We start from the raw sequence: 22,692 nt of genomic DNA, 5'->3' as shown, positions 1-22,692 counted from the left end.
TTACTTCAGTGGGAAGCCTGCTTAAGGCCCTCAATGAGGCATGGGTTTTTTCCCCCTTGCAAAATATTCCTTTATAAAATAAGTCCCCCTGGACTGGAGATGTACATAAGTACTCTGGACTTCTTTCACATCTTACCGTCATTATTTGAAGAGGCCTTTTACACATCGACAATCCCCACCATAGCAATTGCTGGGGCATAGGACTCTTCAGATATAAGTCAGCAGAAAGGATTTGACCAAGTGCTATAATATATACATAGTTCCATGCTCTCCATCTTCCCAAGAATGAGTTCCTGGGTAGACTCTTGCAGGGTCAGTTTTCTTGTGAGGAAAGCATTCTGGAGACTTGGGTGACATGTTTCTACACATACAGACCAACCAGAGAGTGAAACAGAAATGCTTTCATTCTCCAATCATGAACTCTATCCTTCCCACTTCAATGTGCTTCTCCTGCAGATGGGGACAAGGATAAATTGCAATGGCCTGGCATTGCCCTCAAAGGCCTTCAAGCCTATTCTTCACCATCAAGTGCGAAGTCATATGCAAGCCTAGAGAGTTTTGGGGGGTCGAGAGAGTCATTCTGCGAAAGCAAAGAGCATGTTCGCAGCAGCATGTGTAGTGGCTTTTAATTGAATTGTTCCTCAAGCAGTTAGCAGTGTGTCAGTATCATTACATCAAGACTTATTACTGTTTGGCCCAAGGACTTCCGTGTTTTCTATACGGTTGGCTCATTAAATCTACCAGGATCCCCTCGGGCACTCCAAAACCTCAGGCTCCAAACATCCACTCGCTGCCTGCAACTTGGAACATTGTGAATGGTTTGTATGTATTTTTAACGGCAGCAGCAAGGAGAAAAAGAGGAACAACAAATGCATAGGAGAAGACAGGAGGCCGAGCTCTGGGGCTTCCAGAACTCCACGTTAATCATGATGAGCAGCTCCTCCTGTTAAAAGGCTCTTGTATATTTATGGCATGTGTGCCCTGCAACCCCATTGCTGCCTTTATCCTCTAGAGGGCATCTCGAGACAGCAAAATGGAGGCTGGGTGTGATGGAACAGGCATAAGGCTGGCTTCAACATACCTTTTATTTTTATTTTTGCCAGTGTTGCAAAGTTGGAAATAATTTTCTGAGCTTCAACGAACAATTTTTGCCGGCTAATGGCCAAAACCAGGATTCAGTTTCACAGATTTAATGCATGGGAGAGAGGGGTACGATCAGACATGTTTCAGCATTAGGAAGGAGAGTGCTTAAATCTTTGGGCATTTATACCGGCTGTTGCTTCAATCTGTCCCAAAATTTATAAGGAAACAGGTGAAATCTGTGCCTAGTCCCAGATTGTCTGTCAGAGAAAAAAGGTGGGGTTCATGTGGAAATAAGTTACAGTAAGAGCTGTTTGCCAGTAGAAGAGACTCCCATGAGAGGTGGTGGACTCTCCTTCAATGGCCACCTGTCATGTATGATCTGGTTGAGATTCCTGCATTGCAGGACAAGGTGACTCGGGGTCCCTTCCAACTATACAAGACTAACCAAGAGAGAGACCCCTTCCTGGCTAAGAGTTGAAAGTGCCTCTCGCTTCAGTTGCCATTGGAAAGAAGTGTTCAAAAGCTCTGTGAAGTGCAATCAAAGACACGCACATACACAGTCCTGCTTGCAGGATTAAGTACCCTCCCAAACTACACATTTGGGAGCCTTGTGAGATATTTCTGTTGCTAGCCTGCTGCTCCACTATAGATGGCAAGCAAGTCAGGTTGGCTGGATGTTTCCTCACATAAAACACCTCACTTTGCACATAAAAGACCAGCAAGTCAGGCAGGAGGACTAACTTCTCTTGCTGGTATCTATGTGCAGACTATCTTGTGCTTTAGTCAAAGCTAACTACTTGCACCACCAGCAATATTTTTTTTTTTACTCTGTTTTCTCCTCAGATCGTTTTTTCACCCCAATTTCTTTTTTCCAAAAACATGTCTTTGTATGGATTGCTTCAGAAATGATAAAAATTCTTCAAAATATGAAGTAAAAGTAAAATATTATCAGAAATTTATAAGAGATATCAAAAACTAATTTGTATAAAACTGTGCCCCTCAAAGGTCAGTACTACTGCATGCCTCTGAGGGGGCTACCTAGTTGGCCTAATGACAGTACTGGTTCTGTCTATGTGAGGGGAGTCTTTAAAATGGAGGAACATCGAAGGATTTGGGGTGCAATCCTAAACATGTTTACTAGTGATAAGCCTCATAATGGGACTTCCTTCTGATTAAACCGGCACACGATTGCGCCGCCAATCCCCCACCTTCAGTCTGAAGTGTTCCAGAGCAGCAAGAGATACTGATCATGCACTCCCTCTCTTGTCAAATGACACACAATCACCAGGCAGTGACTCTGAGACATTTATTTTCATTTTCTTCACCTGCTGTTTAAAAGCAAAGCAAAGCAAAAAGTATCCATACCCCCAAACTGTATAATCAAAACTGACTGTTATACTGCTGTACCCTTGGGGTTTAAAGTTGTATAAAATACAAGTTCCCCAGGGGGAGCAAGGCTAAAATCTGTCGCAGCAAAAACAACAGAAAGTCCTGAAGCACCGTGAAGACTAATAATGTTATATTGTGGCATATTTCATGACGTAGTCTCCACTTCATCACATGCAAGGCCTAAGCCAATAGGCCTATTTATTTATTTAAAACATTTTTACCACACGCTTTGGTCAGAAAACAACTCTCAGGGCAGGTTACAAAGATCAATAGTAAAACAGACCTGGTGTACTATTTGACAGACATGACACATAAGCAGAAGGAATGGGAAGAGAGTAGGAGAAAAGCAAGCTCATGCATTACTTCTTAAAGTTGCAGTTCTTATAACATTAAGCTGGGATGGAAACAATTCAAGGGGCCTGGTGGAATGACTGCAGTTGAGAGATAGAAAGCCATAGACGGCTGGTCTCTCAGCAGAGACGATGAAATAGTCTTACTTTGCTTCTTTCCCTCTGCTCTGCAGTCTGATATACAGGTACTTTCATTCCAAACAATTAATGAAATTTCCTTTCAGGATTGTTCTTTTAAACGGCACACTTTTGTAATCAATTAAGAACCAACCATGCCTTCAAGGGCACCCTTATTGATGAACACTTCAGTAGCATCTGGTGTTTACCTTGTCTTCTGAGATATGTGGGTATTTGTCTTTTCTAGATGCATCTCATAAATTTTATAAATTCCCTCTAGAGATCCATCTTTGTACCCGCTGCCTTTGGAGCAATTTTAAAACTGCTAACCCTAAACTCATTTTTTAAATTGAAAATTTGCCAGGCACATAGCCTGTGGTCTGTGAATAACTGCTTGATACCAACTTCATAATTCTTTATTAGATTGCATGTAAACAACCCTCAAATATGTAAGCTATTTCCACGCACAAAAAACCTGCAAAGGAACTTTTTTTCTGCTTTGCTGGATTTAAGCAGAATTCACTGTTTTTAGATATAACATCTATTTTTAGGCACTGATAGGGTCAACATCCTAGGGAGTCTAAAAAATAAACACTCGCGATAAAGAATTTATACACCATCTTCAGGCTGCATCTGGAGACCTGAGGGAGAAATTCAGTGTCGCCCAATGTTCAGCCTTCCATCAGGGCATTTCAGCTTGCCAGATGGAACATCCTTTTCAGTGGGGTGGGGGGCATGGGCTGCCAACCCACCTAGAGCCAATTTCATAGGGGGGACCCTGATGTACAGACAGAAATCCCTGCACGTGTCTTCTGCCATCGGCAACTGTTCGGTGAATTCCACCCAAATTACAATGCTCACTTCTGGACACCACATATTGTAAATAATAATAATAATAATAACAACAACCCATTGACAAAATGGAGCTTTTTCAGAGAGTGGTTACTGGGATGGTGAGGGGTTTTGGAAATTGAGTCTGAGGAAAACCAGTTGGAAGAACTGGGAATGCTTAGCCTAGAGAAGAGGAGATGAAAGAGCGTTATGATAATAGACTTCAGTTACTCTCTTATTTTAGGGTAATCTTCCTATTGGTAAGAGTCAATTAGAGGAGAACACACTGGAAACTTCAGTTTTATTCACAAATTCACTGAACAGGTATCGTGGAGGTGCAGAAGCCAGGTTTTTCTGGTCCTAAAGCAACATTGGTAGTCCTCCACAATCCAAATGAGGTCCCTGTGAACTGCTGCCACTCAGTCTTCCTCACACAACTCATTCATACACTTGCCTATTCAGGCAAAACTTGTAGTTGTGATCTACATTCCAGGTGTCCAGTTGCTTGCTGTCTCTCTCATATATCTCTAAACACCCCACCCATCTGACTGCTTTGCCCCAGCCACTCTTCAAATGGCACATCATGTTCCCAGAGGTGTTAGTTTGTTGTAATATGGCATAAGCTTTGAATAACAGAGGAACATAAATCACAACAGTACATTAATTTTCTCTACATATACGGTATGTTAACCTTTAGACAGCGAGTGCCTGGGATGTGTATCTGCAACAACAACAAGGTTTGGAGCATGCTAAATATGTCAACTAAAACATTTCCTCCTTTTTGGTGATAATGTAAGGAGCTGAATTCAAGTGGCAATCATTATGACTAAAAATGTAATTAAATCCTGCCCAATGAGCCCACCCCAGGATAGGCAGTTAATCAGCTATTTATGCCATAAGTCCAAGTATTAAATATCATTATACCCAGGGGAAGAGCATAATAGTTCAAGTCTGTTTCTTTCCTCTTCCTATCTACAGCGTTTAGAACATTCAAAGTCCACATTCCTGAGATTAGGTTGCTGGAAAGAAAAATGCCATGTTGTCTTATATTGCAAAACCAGATGGCTTCTTTCTTCTTCTTTTTTTCTTTTTGAAAGGACAGGTTACTGAAAAATAACATCTATCAATTAAGAAAACACCAGATACAATACATCGCATAATTTTGGATTGCCCTCTTCTCAATTAATTCATAGCTGGGGCATTTTCCGTAGTATTATATCATACTTTTGAAGGGAATGACATTTACAGTGCATACTTCATCTACTTCCTCTGAATTAATTCCACTAGTTTCAATTCTGGATTAACTGGGTTGAGAATGAGATGCCGTGTCATGTTCAGATGAAAGCCTACTAAGATAACTGTATGACTCATCCATTTTTTGGTATCACAGGCCGCCAAACCTCAGAGGTATAATCATCCCAAAGAATCTCAGGTTGGAGAGAGACAAATAGTTCTTGTGGGAGCCAAATACAGCTTGAAATAGGCATTGCCTTGCAAAGTATGCATCTGACTGACTCATTGGCACCTCTGGTCAACTAGATTTGGCAGGCCTGTGTGGAATAAATGTAGAGCAAGGACTTGAAGTCAAAATGTGGTCCTACAGACCTCTTTATCTGGCTCATGGGACTCTCCCCCTCTTCCTGGCTAGAATTTGCCTTGAACTCTGATAGTGTTTCTTGCTTAACTGGATGTTACCTGGATGGAGGCCATAGAGAGGTGTGCGGGTTTGAATATAGAAACTAGCCTGCTATACAAAGGTAACATTCACATCCATTGCTCTGTTCCCTGTTGCCTCTGGCCCTGCTCTCCATTGGCATGTGGCCCCTGGGAAGTTGACCAGAAGGAAATCATGGAATCATGGTATGCAGCCTGGGAGTCATTTTGGACTCACAGCTGTCCATGGAGGCGCAGGTTAATTCTGTGTCCAGGGCGGTTGTCTACCAGCTCCACCTAGTACGCAGGCTAAGACCCTACCTGCCCGCAGACTGTCTCGCCAGAGTAGCGCATGCTCTAGTTATCTCCCACTTGGACTACTGCAATGCGCTCTATGTGGGGCTACCTTTGAAGGTGACCTGGAAACTGCGATTAATCCAGAATGCGGCAGCTAGACTGGTGACTGGGAGTGGCCACCGGGACCACATAACACCGGTATTGAAAGACCTACATTGGCTCCCAGTACGTTTCTGAGCACAATTCAAAGTGTTGATGCTGACCTTTAAAGCCCTAAACGGCCTCGGTCCAGTATATCTGAAGGAGCGTCTCCACCCCCATTGTTCAGCCCGGACACTGAGATCCAGCGCTGAGGGCCTTCTGGCGGTTCCCTCATTGCGAGAAGTGAGGTTACAAGGAACCAGACAGAGGGCCTTCTCGGTAGTGGCGCCCACCCTGTGGAATACCCTCCCTTCAGATGTGAAGGAAATAAGCAGCTATCCTATCTTTAAAAGACATCTGAAGACAGCCCTGTTCAGGGAAGTTTTTAATATTTAATGCTGTAATTTTAACATTTGATTGGGAGCCGCCCAGAGTGGCTGGGGAGACTCAGCCAGATGGGCGAGGTATAAATAAATTATTATTATTATTATTATTATTATTATTATTATTATTATTATTATTACTACTACTACTACAGAAATGTAGAGTTGGAATGGAACCATGGGGGACATCTAGTCCAAGAATCATTTCAAACCCACAACCCTGAGATTAACAGTCTCGTGCTCTATCTACTGAGCTATCCCAGGTTCAAATGCAGCCCTTGGGCTGAAATACTCCTCAACGTTGGTGTAGACCTTCAAGATTTGTGCATTTCTTTCTTTCAAGCCACCTTTAACTATGGTTTGTTTCCTGCCTTAGTACTTACAATCCAAGCTGCAAAGCTGTTACAAGACCCAATGAATCAACAGGATAAAGTAAAAGGCTGCTGTGAAAAGTTACTTTATTTTTGTGATAATTTGGTGTTTTTGAGAATCAGAAAGAGAAGGAAGAGATGATGATGTTTCCAGAGTGCCTTTAGTTCTGAAACTATATTCTTTGAACTAAATGCTAATGTCTGCTTGAGCCAGCTCTTTATTATCTGTGTGTCTCTGGTGAAAAAGGTGAACTGAGAATAATCTTGATTGCAATACATTGGCAAATTACTCGGCTTTCAGGAGGGGGGAGAGACGGGGGGAGAGCATGCTCAGAGATTCACTGTGCATTCTGACAATTTTGCTGACTGCTCCCCCCCCAAAAAAAAATTTCTGGCAGTGCTATTGATTCTCACTTCTGTTTTTCCATCCACTCTTCATTTTTCGATGTTATGCCACAAACACATCTATTAAGCAAGGAGAGTCAGCTTCTCTACCCTGCTGCCTCTGTTCTTGGAGGAACGTGCTGCGATTTCCCCACCCACGTCTGTGAAAACCATTAACATTTTTCTCTTTCTTCAGCTGTGTTTCTGATGACTCTGTGAAGCAATACACATCTAAAGATCATCTGGCCAAGCACTTCCAAGTCCCAGTGTTCAAATTTGTGGGTAAGGACAACAAGGTGAGTGAAAATGCGCAGCAGCTGCTCCTTTAGCAGTTTGCTAGCAAAACATCTGACACATGCATGGACAATAGATGCAGGAGGTGCCCTTGAAGGATGCAAATCAGAGATGCATTGCCTTCTTCCAGTTCTTCATAAGGGATTTCACTTTAGGAAGAGGGTAAGGATAACAGTTTGCTGGAGATGCTTTTCCTAACGCTGGTTCCCTGTCTTCTGCTTTTATTTCATACTTTCATACTGACAGTGTAGGAATGACAAAGAGGGTGATTGAGAATATATATGTATGTATACAATGCACACACACATATAATGCAATAAAGGTAAAGGTAAAGGTACCCCTGCCCGTACGGGCCAGTCGTGTCCGACTCTAGGGTTGTGCACCCATCTCACTTAAGAGGCCGGGGGCCAGCGCTGTCCGGAGACACTTCCGGGTCATGTGGCCAGCGTGACGAAACTGCTCTGGCGAGCCAGCACCAGCGCAGCACACGGAAACGCCGTTTACCTTCCCGCTATAAAGTGGTACCTATTTATCTACTTGCACTTGGGAGTGCTTTCGAACTGCTAGGTGGGCAGGAGATGGGACTGGACGACGGGAGCTCACCCCACCGTGGGAATTCGAACCGCCGACCATGCGATCGGCAAGTCCTACGCACTGAGGTTTTACCCACAGCGCCACCCGCGCCCCATATAATGCAATAGGATGATGCAATATTGTCGTGGGCAGCACTGGCCCCTGTCCCTCTTTCCTTCACTCCCTCCTCTGATGCCCTCTCATGTCTCTGTCTCCCAAAGGCTTCCACAGCTATTTGTTGCAGCAGCCCTGGTTACAAGCTCCTCAGGCAATTAGTGCCTCTGGGGCTAGCCAAGGGGTACTTCCCAAGCCCCTGTGGGGCAGTGTGAGGAGGCACCTCTCTTTGGAGGTGGAGCTCAGAGACCAGGGGTGGCAGCTGTGGCTGCCCGGAGGACTCCCAAGGAGAGGGGAGAGGAGAGGAGGCTGAGGAAACACTCCACAAGGGATGGTATTTGCAAAAGGGTGAGAGGCTCTGCCAGCTCTGCAGGCAAGGGATGACATAACTGGGTTCCTGTGCCCCATGGGCTGCTGCAGAAAGAATGTAGTTGGTCAAGGGAGCCGTGGACTCAAAAAGATTGAAAACCACTGGTGTAGATATTCCCTCTACTTGGAAAATAGACAGAAAAGAGTGCAGCAGAAGCTGAAACTATGCTATCTGTTTAGCTTGTTGACACCGCTTTCAACTCCTGTTCAGGAATTGAATGCTGTTGCAACCTAAATTACGTACAACCTGTCTGGTTTTAAGATCACCACCCTGATCAAAACTTTGTGACCTATCTGTTATGATTTTTTTCCTTTCTTATTTAAGCTCATTTTCAATGCAAACAATATGCAAAACATGTACGCAAAAGTCTGGCGGTTTGGAGTGGAGGTGTCTGCTGGATCAATATTTGACCTGCTTTGTTTTGTGGCATAAAATCCCAGTGCAGCCTTTTCAGTCGATTTCTTCTTCTCAGGAGCAGACTACACTGAAGACAGAAGGAATACTAAGCCCCAGGCAGAATCATTTGTAAGCCTCATAGCCTCAAAAGCTCCAAGCCTAGCAGGTTGCTTCTCTGAACTTCTGTTTCAGACATGCCACTGCAGAAGCCTATAGGTTGCATGTGATTGAGAGGCAAAACAGGATGTTTTCTGAATTTCTGGCTTCTGTACAAATACTGCTACCACCCACCAATCTGAATTGTTTCCTTTACCTAGCAAATCCCTGGATTCTGCAGGTGTGCGTGACAGATTCCCCCAGGCCATTTGGGATGCTTCATATTTGTTTATCTCCTTTTGTATTCAGGAAGTGTTCCTCCACTGCCGTGTCCTTGTGTGTGGAGTGACGGATGAGAGGTCTCGCTGTGCCCAGGGCTGCCGCAGACGGATGCGCAGATGGGCAGAGTCAGAGGAAGAGGAAGCCAGTCACATGGCTAATCGCATCCTCACAGGTGGTCCCATTAGAATTGATGTGGAGAAGTAGATCTATCTCAGCCTTCACCAACCTAGATCCCACCAGACTACGACCCCCATTTTGGGCCTACAGCCTCCATGCTGGTTGAGGCTGATGGGAGTTGTAGTCCAAAGCATCTGGAGGGCACCAGGTTGGCAAAGGCTGTCTTATCTTGTGAACATGCTGTCTCACTGATGCTTTCTCCTATGTACCTTCGATAGTGAGCAGTCATCTGTGTTTGGCAAGAAAATAAAGGCAACATACAAAACAAAACAAAACCATGTGATTTCCTCTTTCCCCAGTGAAAGCCTATGATCTTTGCTAAGGTCATATTAGATGCAATCTCATCCAAATGCTGTTTGATGTCTGATAATGGATGGTTGGAGCAAAATTAAATGGGCCATTTGAATCACAGGGATGACAATGGTACCAATTTTTGTTAGAAATCATTAGTTCAAAGAGCATGTAAAATGTCCAGATCTATAACATTTTCATGAATAGGAACTTGGGTTTTTTACAAGGCTACACTGACATAGAGGAGGGGGACACTATCTGCAACACACCAACAACTTAACTAGCACACTTGATCATTTTTAGGTGTTGAAATCAACACAAACTAAGGGGTGCAGAGGGTGCAGAGTGGTTCAAAATCTAGGAGTTTTGAACCACTTTATAGTATTTAAATGGTGAGATCCTATATCATCATGACCTAGAAAAATCTTTTCTAAAGCTAGATGAGCCAGTGGCATAGTAATTTGCAGTCTGGAAAGGTGTTGAAGCTCTTCACAGCAACAGATTCATGAACACCAATCCAAATGTCAGTGTGATAGATCTCACCCAGTAAAAGATGGCTGCATGACCACTGAAGCTCATAGGATTAATTCAAGTTACTGGATTCAGTGAAAAGAAATGCAATGCAACTCTAGTACTGTCTGCTCAGAAGTAAGTACCACCTTGTCCAATAGTGCTTACTCCAAAGTAAGTGTGAATAGGGTTACCAACTTAGTCTCTATTTCCTATTCAATAAATTTTGTGGACTTCAGTGATACTGTTGGGGAACATCTTTCTCTATAGTACACAAAGTATTTATGCTAGAATCAGGGCCAGTCCTTCCATTAGGCAGAAGGGGGCAGCTGCCTCATGCAGCAGATGCTGGGGAATGGGCAGCTGTTGCCTTCAGGTGAGATGCTGCCTTCAGGTGTAGTAAAATTAAACTTCCAGTCAAGTTGGTTTCAATATATAGAATGGGGGGAAGCCTCCCTTTTGTCCTTCAACAAAAGCAGGAAAATGCCTTTGGCAAGCTCTGGCCAGGAAAGTCCAGAATTTGTGTTGTTCCCCTTTAAAGCATTTGCATTGTCTTCTTCCTATATCTTCTCTCTACTTTTTGTAAGGATTATTAAGAAATATTTTGTTGGTCGTAGCCAAATGCCTTGCATAGGCTCACTGTCAGCACTGATGTAAGATATATGCACCATGTGTTCAAACTATATAATCTACACTAAAAAAAAAAAAGCTTCGGAACTAGGTGCTGAAAATTCTATATGTTTTAACTTGCTAACTGTGTATTACTAGGAAGTTCATTAATTGTAGCATTCTTATAGTGTGAATCTCCATTCTCCATCCTAAATAACAGAGCATTTATGTTTTATAATGTTTTGATCATATTGCTCTCATCATGCACACCTATTGTTAGGAATTTAAAATATAATGATAAAAGGCAGTATAGGAAACTGATGTAGGGCTGCCATTACCGGGATTTCAAAGGTGGAATTGATGTCTGGGGGGAATTTCCGCAAAGCTCAACAACTAACTGATGGACCTACCAAACATCAACCCAGATGGAGGAATGAAATATTGGGAGACAACACACTTATCGCAGGATAGCCTAAATAGGGAGGGGGGATTTATTTAGTTGTGGTATCATGGAAAAGAGTAAATATTGTACTGAAAAGAGTAAGTTCTGTAAGCCATTCATAATGTAAATGGATGGACAAGTTCAACAGTGTTAAAAACAGCTCCAAGAGTTTCAGATAATCAAGAACCAGAGAACATAAGTTTAGGTGCAGCAGGATATGTTTAGAAAAGGAATCCTGATGTTATTTTATCAGAGGGCAACAGGCAAAATATCAAAAACGTTCAAATTTGGGACAAGTGGCAATTTGTGTTTACAGAGAAATAACCCAGAGGGTCTAAGAGTTATATTTTGGAAGAATAAGGATGGTTCTAAAAATATATATAGCTGTGCCACCTGAAGTTGTAAAATAATAGTAATCCTTTGTAGCTAGAAGAGTGCATCGTAAATGTTACTGGCAAGCTCTGATGTTATTTTGAACTATATATGTTATTTAATAAAAGTTAGTTTTACAACGGCCTACCATAATAAACTTTTCAAATACTCAATATACCTTTGTTTCTTGTTATTAAGCAATATGTATGTTACTTCTCTTTAAGTGGAGCAATGCCTTAATGGAAATAAAATTAAGAGTAACTTCAAAACCAACACTGTGATCTTGTCATTCTTCCCTCTTTTTTTGTCTTTTGGGGACTCCCCAGAACCATCCATTCTGTGTGCTGTTGAGTAGTCCATGATCCAGGACTACTGGTGCAACCCTGCACCTGTTTTTCCAGTAGAATGGGATTCTCATGACCCTTGACTAGCTCTACACCACTATGGCAGCATTTAATGTCTGGTGATAGCAGCCAGTCGGCTGTGGGAATATTTGCTGCGGAAATGTACTATAGCCAATGTCACGTTTTCTCTGTATCCTTTGTCACATCTGGAATGCTCACACACACACATCGCAGTTGGTCTTCACTGAGGTTTGTCGTTATGCCAAACAGATGCTTTGGGAAGGTGAAAGAAGTTGTCAGATGGAACAGACGAGAGTGCCGGGCCAAGGCAATCGGTTCCACTCTTCAAGCTGCAATTAAGGCATTTGCAGTGATCGCAATGATCTGCTCCCCTAATGTAACCGTCGCCAAAAATGGCACCTGTGTAGGGAGTAGAGACCGGACCCGCTTCTAAGCAAGGGGGCACACGAATCCAGAGCCATCGCTGTCAGGCAGTTTGACGCTCACCTCACAACTCTTCCCGTTCTTCCTCCTGACAAATGCAAGCGCTTCTTTGGCTGTCCATGAAAGGACGGCAGCCCAGAGTCCTGACTGTTTTAAATACGGTGTCGGCTACTGATTCACATGCTGGAACAGAGGACAAAGGGGAGCATGTCAGGACCAATCACCAATTTCCACTGTGTGCCTACTGAGGTTTGGTCTGCTTCTCTATAGGCAGCTGCTTGTCATACAGACAGCTTCATGATCCATCATACCAAGGGGAGCTGGTTTAGCTTAATTGGAACTGCCAGCTGAGAAGTGCTAGGCTATGGAGACATCCCTTACATCTAAAGTGCATGGTTTCCCCTAAAGAATCCCCAGGAATGGTGCTGGGAACTGTAGCTCTGTGGGGGGTAAGCTACAGTTCGCAGGTTCCTGTGTCTGGTGTAGCTGATAAGCAGTTCTGTCATTTGCATTGCAAATTTATTTGTTTATTGCTAGGATTTCTACCTCACTTTTCCATAAAATGTTGTCATGTTTGTGCTCAGCCAAAGACTGGATGCTCACTAGAATATCACACTAGAGTCCAGGGGTGGGAAAACCTTCGGCCCAGAAGGCCATATCTTTATCTCCCCTGAACCTCTTGGGCCAACTTTGCCAGGTGGTGGTGGGGAACCACCCACTTGTCAATCATCTGAAGTCATGATGATATTGGGTTATTGACGCCTGTCACTGTTGATCCATGACGATGGAGGCAAGGTCGTACAAAGGGCTTGTGCAGCCCAGTTCTTCCCAAACACCCAACAACCACCTGATAGCTGGGTGCTGTGCCTAGGACTTAGTAAGTTTTGGAAGCCCAGTGCTTGGGAAGCAGGTTGTCAGGCTGGTTGGGAAGTGCTGCACAAAGCATTCTGCAAGTTCTCCCCTCAGCGCTTGCCAAGCATTAATCATAGGGTTTGCAAAGCGCTTTGCGTAGCGTTTCTGAAGCGCTCAACATCTGGTTGTTGGGTGCTTTGCAAGCACTGCACAAGGAGCTTTTCAGGCACTAAGTGCCTGCAAAGCTCCTTTTGGCCAAGCTCCGCCCTTGCCTTCCCCAAACCGGACATCAGGTGTAGGGCAGGTGGGCGTAGCTTGCCCAAAATGCCAAAGCTTGCCAACTGGAGAAGTTTAGCAGGCCAAATTTGGCCTGTAGGAGAAAAGTTCCATACCCCTACTATACTTGACTGTTCCCTTTCTTATTAACAGTTAAACAAGATATTACATTTATAATCAGACTCTCTCACCCTTCTTCTTTTTAAGTAAATAGCAGGTTTGTGTGCATGTGCTGCCTCCTTGAGAGGTCCGGAGGGTGGCAACACGAGAATGGGCTTTCTCTGCAGTGGCTCCCCGTCTGAGGAATGCTCTTCCCAGGGAAGTTCACCTGGCACTTTCATTATACACCAGGCAAAGACGTTCCTTTTTAACCAGGCCTTTGGTTGATTTGATTGACATTCTATGCCCTTTTAAACTGTGGGGTTTTTTTGGGGGGGGGGGTATTGGGTTGTTGTTTTGATTATGTATTTTGCGGTTTTATATTTCACTTTTATTCTGTGAACTGCCCTGAGACCTCCAGGTATAGGGTGGTATATAAATTCTAATAATAATAATAAAGGTTCCTGCATCCCTGGCAAAAATGGGATCTAGGAGTGCAAGGGGAAGACCCATAATTAAGTGGGGAGTTTCATTACTTCAATTCAATATAAGTTTTGATCCTCATGGTGCAGAGGAAATCTAGGAAAATGGGAAGGTGGTATATCTGAAAGGTTTGAATGGCCAATGGGGAAAATGGTCAAGGATGGTTGAAGCTGAGCAACACCTGCAGATTCCCCATCCCCGATGCAAGTGATGAATCGCTAAGATGCTCACAGCATATGATCTTTACAGGGCAACTGGCATGGGTTTTTTCTTCGGTTTCTAGTAGGTTGTGTACACCTATAAGTACTAAAACCACACACGTTCCATCATCCTAATGAGACAGGAAGCCAATGATGAGGGAAACTGTCTTAGAGAATCTGCTGAGAGTCTGCATCAGCAGCTCTGAACTTCCCCATTTATCTTAATTGTTACACTTGGAAAATAAATTAGTGACCCCTTTGCCATCTAATTGCTGGAAGCTGAACCAGAGAGGGGTGAATGGTGGGGTGGGGGGGTGGGGAGAAAGGCTAGACACTGTGAGAACAATATTTTTCAAAGCAGCACACATTAGGCAGTCCACTCCTCCCCCTACCCACTTATTAAGATTCCTAGGGAATCTTTCTGAAAATCTGCTCATCTACACAGGAGGAGTGAAGGGGGAGAAATTGATTTCGTTTGCATTTTAACGCTAAATCCCCAAATTCTCCCACTACAATACTGAAATGCTTCTTGGAAATTGGCCCGTCTCCAGATTTTGCACTGCATTTCTCCAGCCAAAGAATATGTACAAAAATGTAATATTAATGAAAGCTGCACATAAAAACTCACAGTGAAGGTAACATGCCTTCTGTTGGGGGAAATTGCTCTCGAAAATGAATAAACTCAAAAAAAAAGTTGACTGCGACAAGGTGTGCATCAGGAGAACCGCTTCTTTTTTTAAAACTTCTTTTTTTTTAAAAAAAAAGAAAGGATTGAAAACATATGTAGAAATACGAGTAACCCAATTTAAGACTGGAGAAATGGGAAAAAACAACCAACATGGACATATCTTCCTATCCTTACACTGAAGGTAGCTAATTGGCAGCTCATGAACCCAACATTTGCCTGGGGCAAGACACAGGATACATGTTTATGGCCACATCACAACATACATTTAAAGCACTACACTACTACTTTAATCATCCATGGCTTCTCCCAAAAGAATTCTGGGAGCTGTGGTTTGTTAAGGGCACTGAGAGTTGTTACAGGACCTCCTATTTCCCTCATAGATCTACAGTTCACAAAGTGGTTTATCCATCAACACCTCTTCCTAGGCAACTCTGAGAATTGTAGCTCTGCGAGGGGAACTGGGGTCTCCTAACAACTCTCAGCACCCTTAACAAATGACAGGTCCCAGAATTCTTTGGGGGAAGCCATGGCTGTTTAAAGTGGTAGCATGCTGCTTTAAATTCATGTTATGCAGGTTATGTTTGCCCGGTCCACTTTCCATTTGTAACAGCTCCTGCTGATGCTATGTAAAAGTGTGGTGTCTGAAGTGCTAGCAAGTATCTTTGGTGCTTATTAAAATATAATTTGAAACACCATTACCTGGCATTTTCAGAAGGTATAATTAAAATTATTTGGCTTTCCAAAAGCAGTTTATCTGCTTCTTCATCAAGCCTAGAATTAGCAAGCTAAATGTTGTCCAGTCACAAAAATAACAGCTGGTTTGAATTCCTCATACCCAAAAACATGTTTTTGAGACTGAAGAAACTTGAAAAAATTAAGTTTCACCCCTTCAAAGGACACTCCCTACTGCCTCATTCCCACCAACTGCTTAGGAAGTCAGCCGTCACTGAGGTACACTTCCTTCCACTTAATGCATCCCTGGGTGGAAAACTCACCTGCCACTTTGGAGACGAAGCCAAGGCTGCGCTTGAGGTCGGAGCAGATGGACTGCAAACACCAGCGAAACTTGGCATCGCAGCGGTATTTGTTGGCCCCGCAGGTATCATAGCATATATCCAGCTGGTTGCAACACTTAGTCATGGCAGGGATACCCATATCCAGCTGTACATGAAAGGAGAGGGAAGAAAAGATTCTCTGACACACAACATTGCTTCCCCCCCTCGACTCATATTTCTTCTCTGAATGCTGTTTATAAATTTTAATTTTGCATGGGTTAGCTGCAACGGATTGAACAGCCTGATACTGACGGTTCTTAGGAGACCAGCAGGATGAGAAAAACAGGCTGCAGTGAGATTAAACAATAGCTATGCCTATCAAATAGCCATGTCACTTGTCTTGGAAAACAATGCCATAGTTCCTTGTGCAGAGCTAACATGGTGTCCTTCAGATTTTGTAGGCTCCCAATTCCCCTCAAAGGAATAACATTGGAAGCCACCTCATACCAAATCAGACCATTGGTCCACTAAGCTCAGCAGTGCCCACAATGACCGTAAGGAGCTCTCCAAGGTTTCAGGAAGGGGTCTCTCCCAGACGTAGCGGGAGATGCCGGGGATTGAACCTGGCACCTTGTTGGTTACCATTGTCTTAAATCAGCCTCTGGTCAAGGCTGATGGCAGCTGTGGTCCAAATCATCTGGAGGGCACCAGGTTGGGGAAGGCTGTCCTAACATGTGGTTGCCCATGGCTTTTGACTACAGAGATGGCAGTTAATACAAGAACAGGCTTCTCATCATCCACCTTCGCCACAGATGACCTGAATATGTCAATGAACCACACATATTTCTTTTCTCGATCAGATAACACCCTGAACACAGTGAAATATATTTCATTTGCTGACCAGCATCAAAGAAGGACAAATCTTCTCCAAGGAAACATCAAGCCACGTATGGCGAGGCTTCCACTGACAAGGAGCAACTCACGTTTACAGAACAGAGGAACACTGTATATATATGAATATATGATTCTTTAACATCATATTTGTTGGACTGGTCATGTTGTGCGGATGCCTGATTATCGTCTTCCAAAGCAACTACTCTATTCCAAACATAAAAATGGAAAGCTTAATGCTGGTGGTCAATAAAAGAGGTTTAAAGACTCTCTCAAGGCAAATCTTTAAAAATGTGGTAGAAAAACTGACAACTGGGAAACATTGGCCTGCGAGTGCTCCAATTGGAGAACAGCCTTTACCAAAGGTGTCATGGGCTTTGGAGACACTCAAACTCAAGACGAAAGGGAGAAACGTGCTAAGAGAAAGGCATGTTTGGCAAACCCTCACCATGACCAACTCCCACCTGGAAGCCTATGTCCCCACTGTGGAAGGACGTGTGGATCCAGAATTGGCCTCCACAGTCACTTACGAACCCACTGTTAAAACCGTGTTTGTGGAAGACAATCTTAATCGGCTACGAGTGATTGCCAAAGAAGAAGAAAAGAAGAAGATATTGCCCATCAGCCTCAAACTGCCAGATGCTGAGTCCCTCTGAGGCGATGGTGCCAGTTGGCATTTAGGACCAAAGCCCATCAGTTACAACTCATGCATTCCAATCTGGTCCATATCCAGGTACCATGTCAGCTCTTTGGAGTGCTTTTCCACTCGTTTTTATTACAGATCCCGCTTTCTTTCATTTTTGCCTTTCTGTAATTATGAAGATAATTGGAGTCGTGAATCCTGCATCCATTTATGCAGTTCCCATCCCGAGGATTTATTTGTTCACCACAGCAGCCACCAACAGTTGGAAGCTAAATGCTCGGGTGACTGGCCAATCAAACAGTAAATTATACGGGTAGCAGTCAGTTGAGACGTGATCGCTTTGTTTGCCATCAGCAGCCAGCCGTCACCTCTGGCACACACAAGGCAGACAGCTTGCACTTGACATCAGGATGAGAGTGGCTGTCTGGGCAAACATTGAGTGGGACGCTCTTCCCATTTGGAGAGCCTGGACAAAAAGCACCAAGCAATCACAACCCTGCCTGAAAAGGCAAGTGTGGTTAGTAAATCATTTCACTGGGTAATGAGATGTTAGCAGTACATACACTTTCGGGTACCTTGAGACCCAGGAAATAGGAGCTGCAGCCATTGGGTTCTGGAGACTTGTAATCTGGCCTGGCCATTGGTGCTTTGCCTGTAAAACAAGTGGAAAACACACCCAAAGAAAGCATTAATAGTTCTAGATGTGACAGACTTGGAAAGGAGGACTTTGTACAAAGCTTATTGCAGGGCTGGTGAGCGTCGGGAAAGGACTGGCTTGGCTTTGCCAAAGAGCAAGGAATCAATTTAGTTGGGCATCCTTGGGAACAGGACTAGAAGCAACAGCTGAAGGCCCCAGGGGGCTGGAAGGGCCCTTTAGCACCAGGCGGTGGTGAAACTTGAATCCATCCATGGTAGCCACCTGATCTTTTAAGTGGCCCAAGATGTAAGTCCCTGGCCCATAGGTCAATGAAACCTCTAGTTTTCATTGATCTAATGGCCAGGGCATTGCATCTGGGTGATGTAAGATGGCAGGCGGCCACCATAAATAGGAGTCAAGCTTTGCCCCTGCACAAAAGTGCTGCTGCACAGTAGAGGGTACTGAGTGATGTCACTGCTGCAACAAGCAGGATTGGGCCCTGCCCTCGTTGATGGATATTGGAGTCCCATGACTGGCACTGTTCCAAGTGTCCCCCATAGTCTGTTGCCAAACAAGTTTCATAATATAAAGTTGAAGTCATTCATATTGATACATATCCATATCCTTTATTTCATGCTATTTACAACAGACTAGAATTGCAATTAAAATTTAATTTTGCAAAGGTGTTTTAAAAAATCTAACAAAGTGTTAATTTCAACACTCAACATGTAAAACATCCATTTCACATTCGGAATACTCATTTTGAAAGGGCGTTTCCTGTCAAAATTCAAGTGCTGACATCTTGTTTTTTATTTTATCTGATGTAAAATGTAGTATTTCAAAAGATGTCAACCGTCAATGAGCAAATATGTGTCTCCCATAAGTAACATTGCATGCCAACAACCCAACACTGTGGGTTCTTTGTTCTCTGTATGATCCAGTTCATGTATACAATGGAAATGCAACTAGGCCAAGAAACACAATGCATTTCCATCTCAGGGTTTTTGTATCTTCTAAAAACTTGGGACTCCCCCAAACTTGTAAATATTCCCCTCGTGTGTGTGTCTGTATGTGATGCCTTTTGGTTGCATAAGCAATGACACTCATACCCTGAAAATATAGGAATTATTCTCTCTTTGTTGCCCTTCAGAGTGGTGGGGGGTGGAAGAATGGTCTGAGGTACTGCATTATTTACTCTCCAGGAGCCAAATAGTCTGTGGAAGTCCCTGTACTTCAGATATGGACAGAAAGTTCTTCAAACTTTGGCTGGTTGCCAACCTAGCTGTCAGCATTCCAAGAACAAATGAATGGCAAGATGCCCTAACCCTCGATGACATGTCAGATGCCATATCATAACAGGATAAATCCCTCCCTTCATTTACTGGCACCGGTCCCCCATCCCCTTGGTGGATGAGCCAAGGGAGATCATTGTGAGATCCTGTCTTGTGGGCACCTGGTTGGCCACTGTGAGAACAGGAGGCTGGACTAGATGGGCCTGGGTCCTCATCCAGCAGGCCTCTTCTTGCGTTCTTCAAGGATGTCCCACACATGACATGGCTGTTAACCCAGGTTTGCAGTTGAATGTACACCTGACGACCAACTGAATCTTTGATGAGCATACTTGTTTGCATTGCATTAAAATGTACAGTGGTACCTCGGTTTTCGAACAGCTTAGTTCACGAACAACTTGGAACCCAAACACTGCAAAACCGGAAGTAGGTATTCCGGTTTTCAAACTTTTTCCAGAAGCCGAACATGCTTGTTTTGAGCCCCCCTGTGTTCCCTGTTGCGCTGCTAATTTGCACCCCCCCCCATTGTAATTCAAGCCTCCCAGGCTTGATTGCAGTGTTCTAAGGTGATATTAGGAGCTTATATTTGGTGCTTTTGTTTTTGCTATTTATTTTGCCTTTTTGTTTTTGAGGCTTTTTCAGTTAATCTGTTTTTGTGACTGTGTGGATCCCAGTTCAGCAACTGATTGAGTGATTGCGTGATTGATTGATTGATTGATTGATTGTGTGACTGCAGAAATGGATAAAAGTCCCCTATGCAAACAATGACTATCATTAGTGCAGGTAAGAAAAAAAATTAATTTCAATTTTTATCATCTACAATACTGTTTTGTTTATTTTATAGTACAGTACATTGATTATTGCTTTCATTTTGTGGATCAATGGTCTCATTAGATAGTAAAATTCATGTTAAATTGCTGTTTTAGGGGTTGTTTTTAAAAGTCTGGGACGGATTAATCTGTTTTGCATTACTTTCTATGAGAAAGCATGCCTTGATTTTGGAACACTTTGGTTTTGGAACAGACTTCTGGAACAGATTAAGTTTGAGAACCAAGGTACCACTGTAATGTGTGAATTGAACCCAGACCATCGGTAGCACTGGGCAGCTGCACATATTACAGAAATACTCAGTCTGCTTGTTGTTGTTTTTTAAGATGCAAAGCCTTGAGGAGTTTTTGTGACCCAGAAAAGAAAAATCAAGGTGAATAACAACCGTCCACTCTGGGGAAAGAAATGAGCAGCGAATTGATTAACAGCTCCTGGGGACTCCATTGGTACCAATTTCAGAGGTTAATGGAGTGTGGGAGGCACCATAAAAGCAAAATGTATGGTTGTAACTTGTTAGTCTCAACAAAACAAGAAAAAACACAAAGTTTTTGGCCTCCAAAGAGATTGTGGATGTTCTTCACTATCCCCAAACCATTCTAGACAGCAAATATTTAGTGTTTCTACTCCTAAAGAAGAAATCCGAGCTGGCCAAACCAGCAGTCTTGACTGTTTTGCTTAAGGCTTCCTATCTCGTGACACAAACCACATGCACAGTTCCAGAAGCTGCATGCAGATGGGAACTGCCCATGTAGCACTAGCTGGTGCAAGCGATTTCTAACCCAGCACCTGAAAGCCTGATTCTCAAAGTCCAGTCTTCATCAACCTGGTGCCCTTCAGATATTTTGGACGGATGGGGATGATGGCATATCCTCCAACATATACCCCACACATCTTACTGGGTTGCCCCAGCCACTCTGAGCAGCTTCCAACAGATATAAAAACATAAGAAAACATTAAACATTAAAAAAAAAAAACCCTTCCCAATACAGGATTGCCTTCAGACACCTTGGGGATTGGATGACTCCATACCCCCATTTCTCCAATGAAAATAGGGACATTGTAAGGAAAAGCAGGACATTCTAGGAACAAATCAGAAAGTGGGATGGATTCTCTAAATTAGGGACATCCCTGGAAATTAAGGACGCTTGGAGGGTCTGTGATGGAAGTTGTTGTCCTAAATATCTGAAGGACAGCAGATTGGCAAAGGCTGCCCTAGTCCATTGAACTGGAGCAGGCAGGTCTGAATTTTGAAGTATCTGTTGCCTGGTTCAGGGAAAAGTAAAAGGATATATTTATCCATTCTAAATAGGTGAAATGAGGATTACATAAACTATGTTAACGATGATGGCTTGGAAACTTCAAGCAGTATGTAGCCCAGATTAACAAATACGCCTAGCCAAAGTGTGCAAGTTCATCAACCATAATAAAAAAATGACAACAAGGTGGCTATGCTCTACCTCCAAGTATACCAGCCACAAGAGTTGCTGTGCTCAAGTCCTGCTTGCAGGGTTGCCACAGGCATCTGGTTGGTCACTGTGAGAACAGGGTGCAGGACATTTTGGGAGCTCTGAAACTTGAATTGTTATGGGGGGCCCCTTTGCAACCAGCAATGAACTAACCACTGTTACGTTCTTCAGCGGGGCTGTTCACCTTTACAACATCTGTGCTATTGACTCTCAAACTTTGGGGTTATTGGAATACATGCAGCAACAACAAAAGAATCAATCCGAGTCGTGAGACATTTTTTAAACATTTTTTTTTTAGAAACATTTTTTAAAAAAAGCATTGTGGACTAAAGTCGCTTCTGGGGCCAGTCCAGGATTATGGGCCCTGAAGCTTAATCTTCATTACTTTCAGAGCAGATCCACCCCTGGCTGGACCTATGGATTCATCCAGGAGACCTCTTATACAGAAAGCAATATTCTGGTCAACTATTGAGAAGCTGATATAGGTTTGAATGTGCCCAGGCTATCACTAACTGGAACGAAACAAGTGCTAAATAGAAGTGAAAGAAGAGGAGCTTACCATATCTACACCTGTACTGGCAGACACCGTTCTTCCCTCCTAGCAGCTCTGATACGTAGTCTAAATAGGCATTCACAGTCTCAAAGCCATCTCGGATGGTCCCAATACCCCAATCTGAAAAAGAGGCTTCCTCGGGCACTGCTGATGGATGGGCTGCGTTGTCCTGAATTGTCTCTTCAGTGCCTGTCCCCACGGCCAGAGACATGCAGAGAATCAACAAGCCGCCGGACAGTTTCATTTTGAAGCGGGGCGAAGCAAATCCAGGCACAGGGGAAGTTTAGCGAGACAGTGAGGGGTTAGTGAAAAATGACAACTGAGCTGCTCCGAAAGTTTTACACGGCCTGTGTGTACACCCTTCTCCGGTGGACTTTAAACACTCCTGCTGGGGCAGCAGGATGAGGTCACCACAGTTAAGAGAGAGCACAAAGTTCAGATACTTTGGTCGAAGCATAACTCAGTGCAATGGGTCTGTT

The 22,692-nt window shown here is 43.5% G+C and overlaps 2 protein-coding genes across 3 annotated transcripts in view; one reads left to right on the top strand and one right to left on the bottom strand.

Annotated features, from left to right (window-relative positions):
• OIT3 (oncoprotein induced transcript 3) overlaps window positions 1–11,796 on the top strand; it is a 33,091-nt gene extending 21,295 nt beyond the window's left edge. Inside the window, exons 8-9 of the mRNA XM_028729605.2 lie at window positions 7,196–7,295; window positions 9,152–11,796. Of these exons, the coding sequence (XP_028585438.2) occupies window positions 7,196–7,295; window positions 9,152–9,328 (277 nt within the window). The 3' untranslated portion in view covers window positions 9,329–11,796. The remainder of the gene's footprint in view (window positions 1–7,195; window positions 7,296–9,151) is intronic.
• PLA2G12B (phospholipase A2 group XIIB) lies at window positions 11,189–22,584 on the bottom strand. 2 transcript variants are annotated; one of them, XM_028729608.2, is made up of 4 exons: window positions 22,220–22,584; window positions 18,016–18,092; window positions 15,907–16,072; window positions 11,189–12,496 (listed from the first exon to the last, which is right to left on the bottom strand). In XM_028729608.2, exons 1-4 carry the CDS (start codon window positions 22,455–22,457, stop codon window positions 12,378–12,380), a joined length of 600 nt encoding a protein of 199 aa, XP_028585441.2. In that variant the 5' UTR covers window positions 22,458–22,584; the 3' UTR covers window positions 11,189–12,377. The 2 variants fall into 2 exon arrangements, with proteins under 2 accessions (XP_028585441.2, XP_028585440.2); XM_028729607.2 differs by having other exon boundaries at window positions 18,004–18,092; window positions 22,220–22,583.
• Window positions 22,585–22,692: the final 108 nt, after the last annotated feature.

This window comes from Podarcis muralis, chromosome 6 (assembly GCF_964188315.1).
Source record: "Podarcis muralis chromosome 6, rPodMur119.hap1.1, whole genome shotgun sequence".
Classification (NCBI taxonomy): Eukaryota; Metazoa; Chordata; class Lepidosauria; order Squamata; family Lacertidae; genus Podarcis; species Podarcis muralis.
The sequence above is the reverse complement of the archived record's forward strand: the minus strand, read 5'-3'. Positions and strand labels throughout refer to the sequence as shown.

What these genes read in the sequence shown, in the direction of transcription:
- PLA2G12B (XM_028729607.2), bottom strand. Translation starts at nt 22,457, where the DNA reads ATGAAACTGTCCGGCGGCTTGTTGATTCTCTGCATGTCTCTGGCCGTG. An exon ending in CCAGTACAGGTGTAGATATG is followed by an intron (nt 18,093 to 22,219) that starts GTAAGCTCCTCT and finishes CTTGTTTTACAG; the next exon opens with GCAAAGCACCAATGGCCAGG. An exon ending in CTTCGTCTCCAAAGTGGCAG is followed by an intron (nt 12,497 to 15,906) that starts GTGAGTTTTCCA and finishes CCTCTGTTCCAG; the next exon opens with CATGTGAATCAGTAGCCGAC.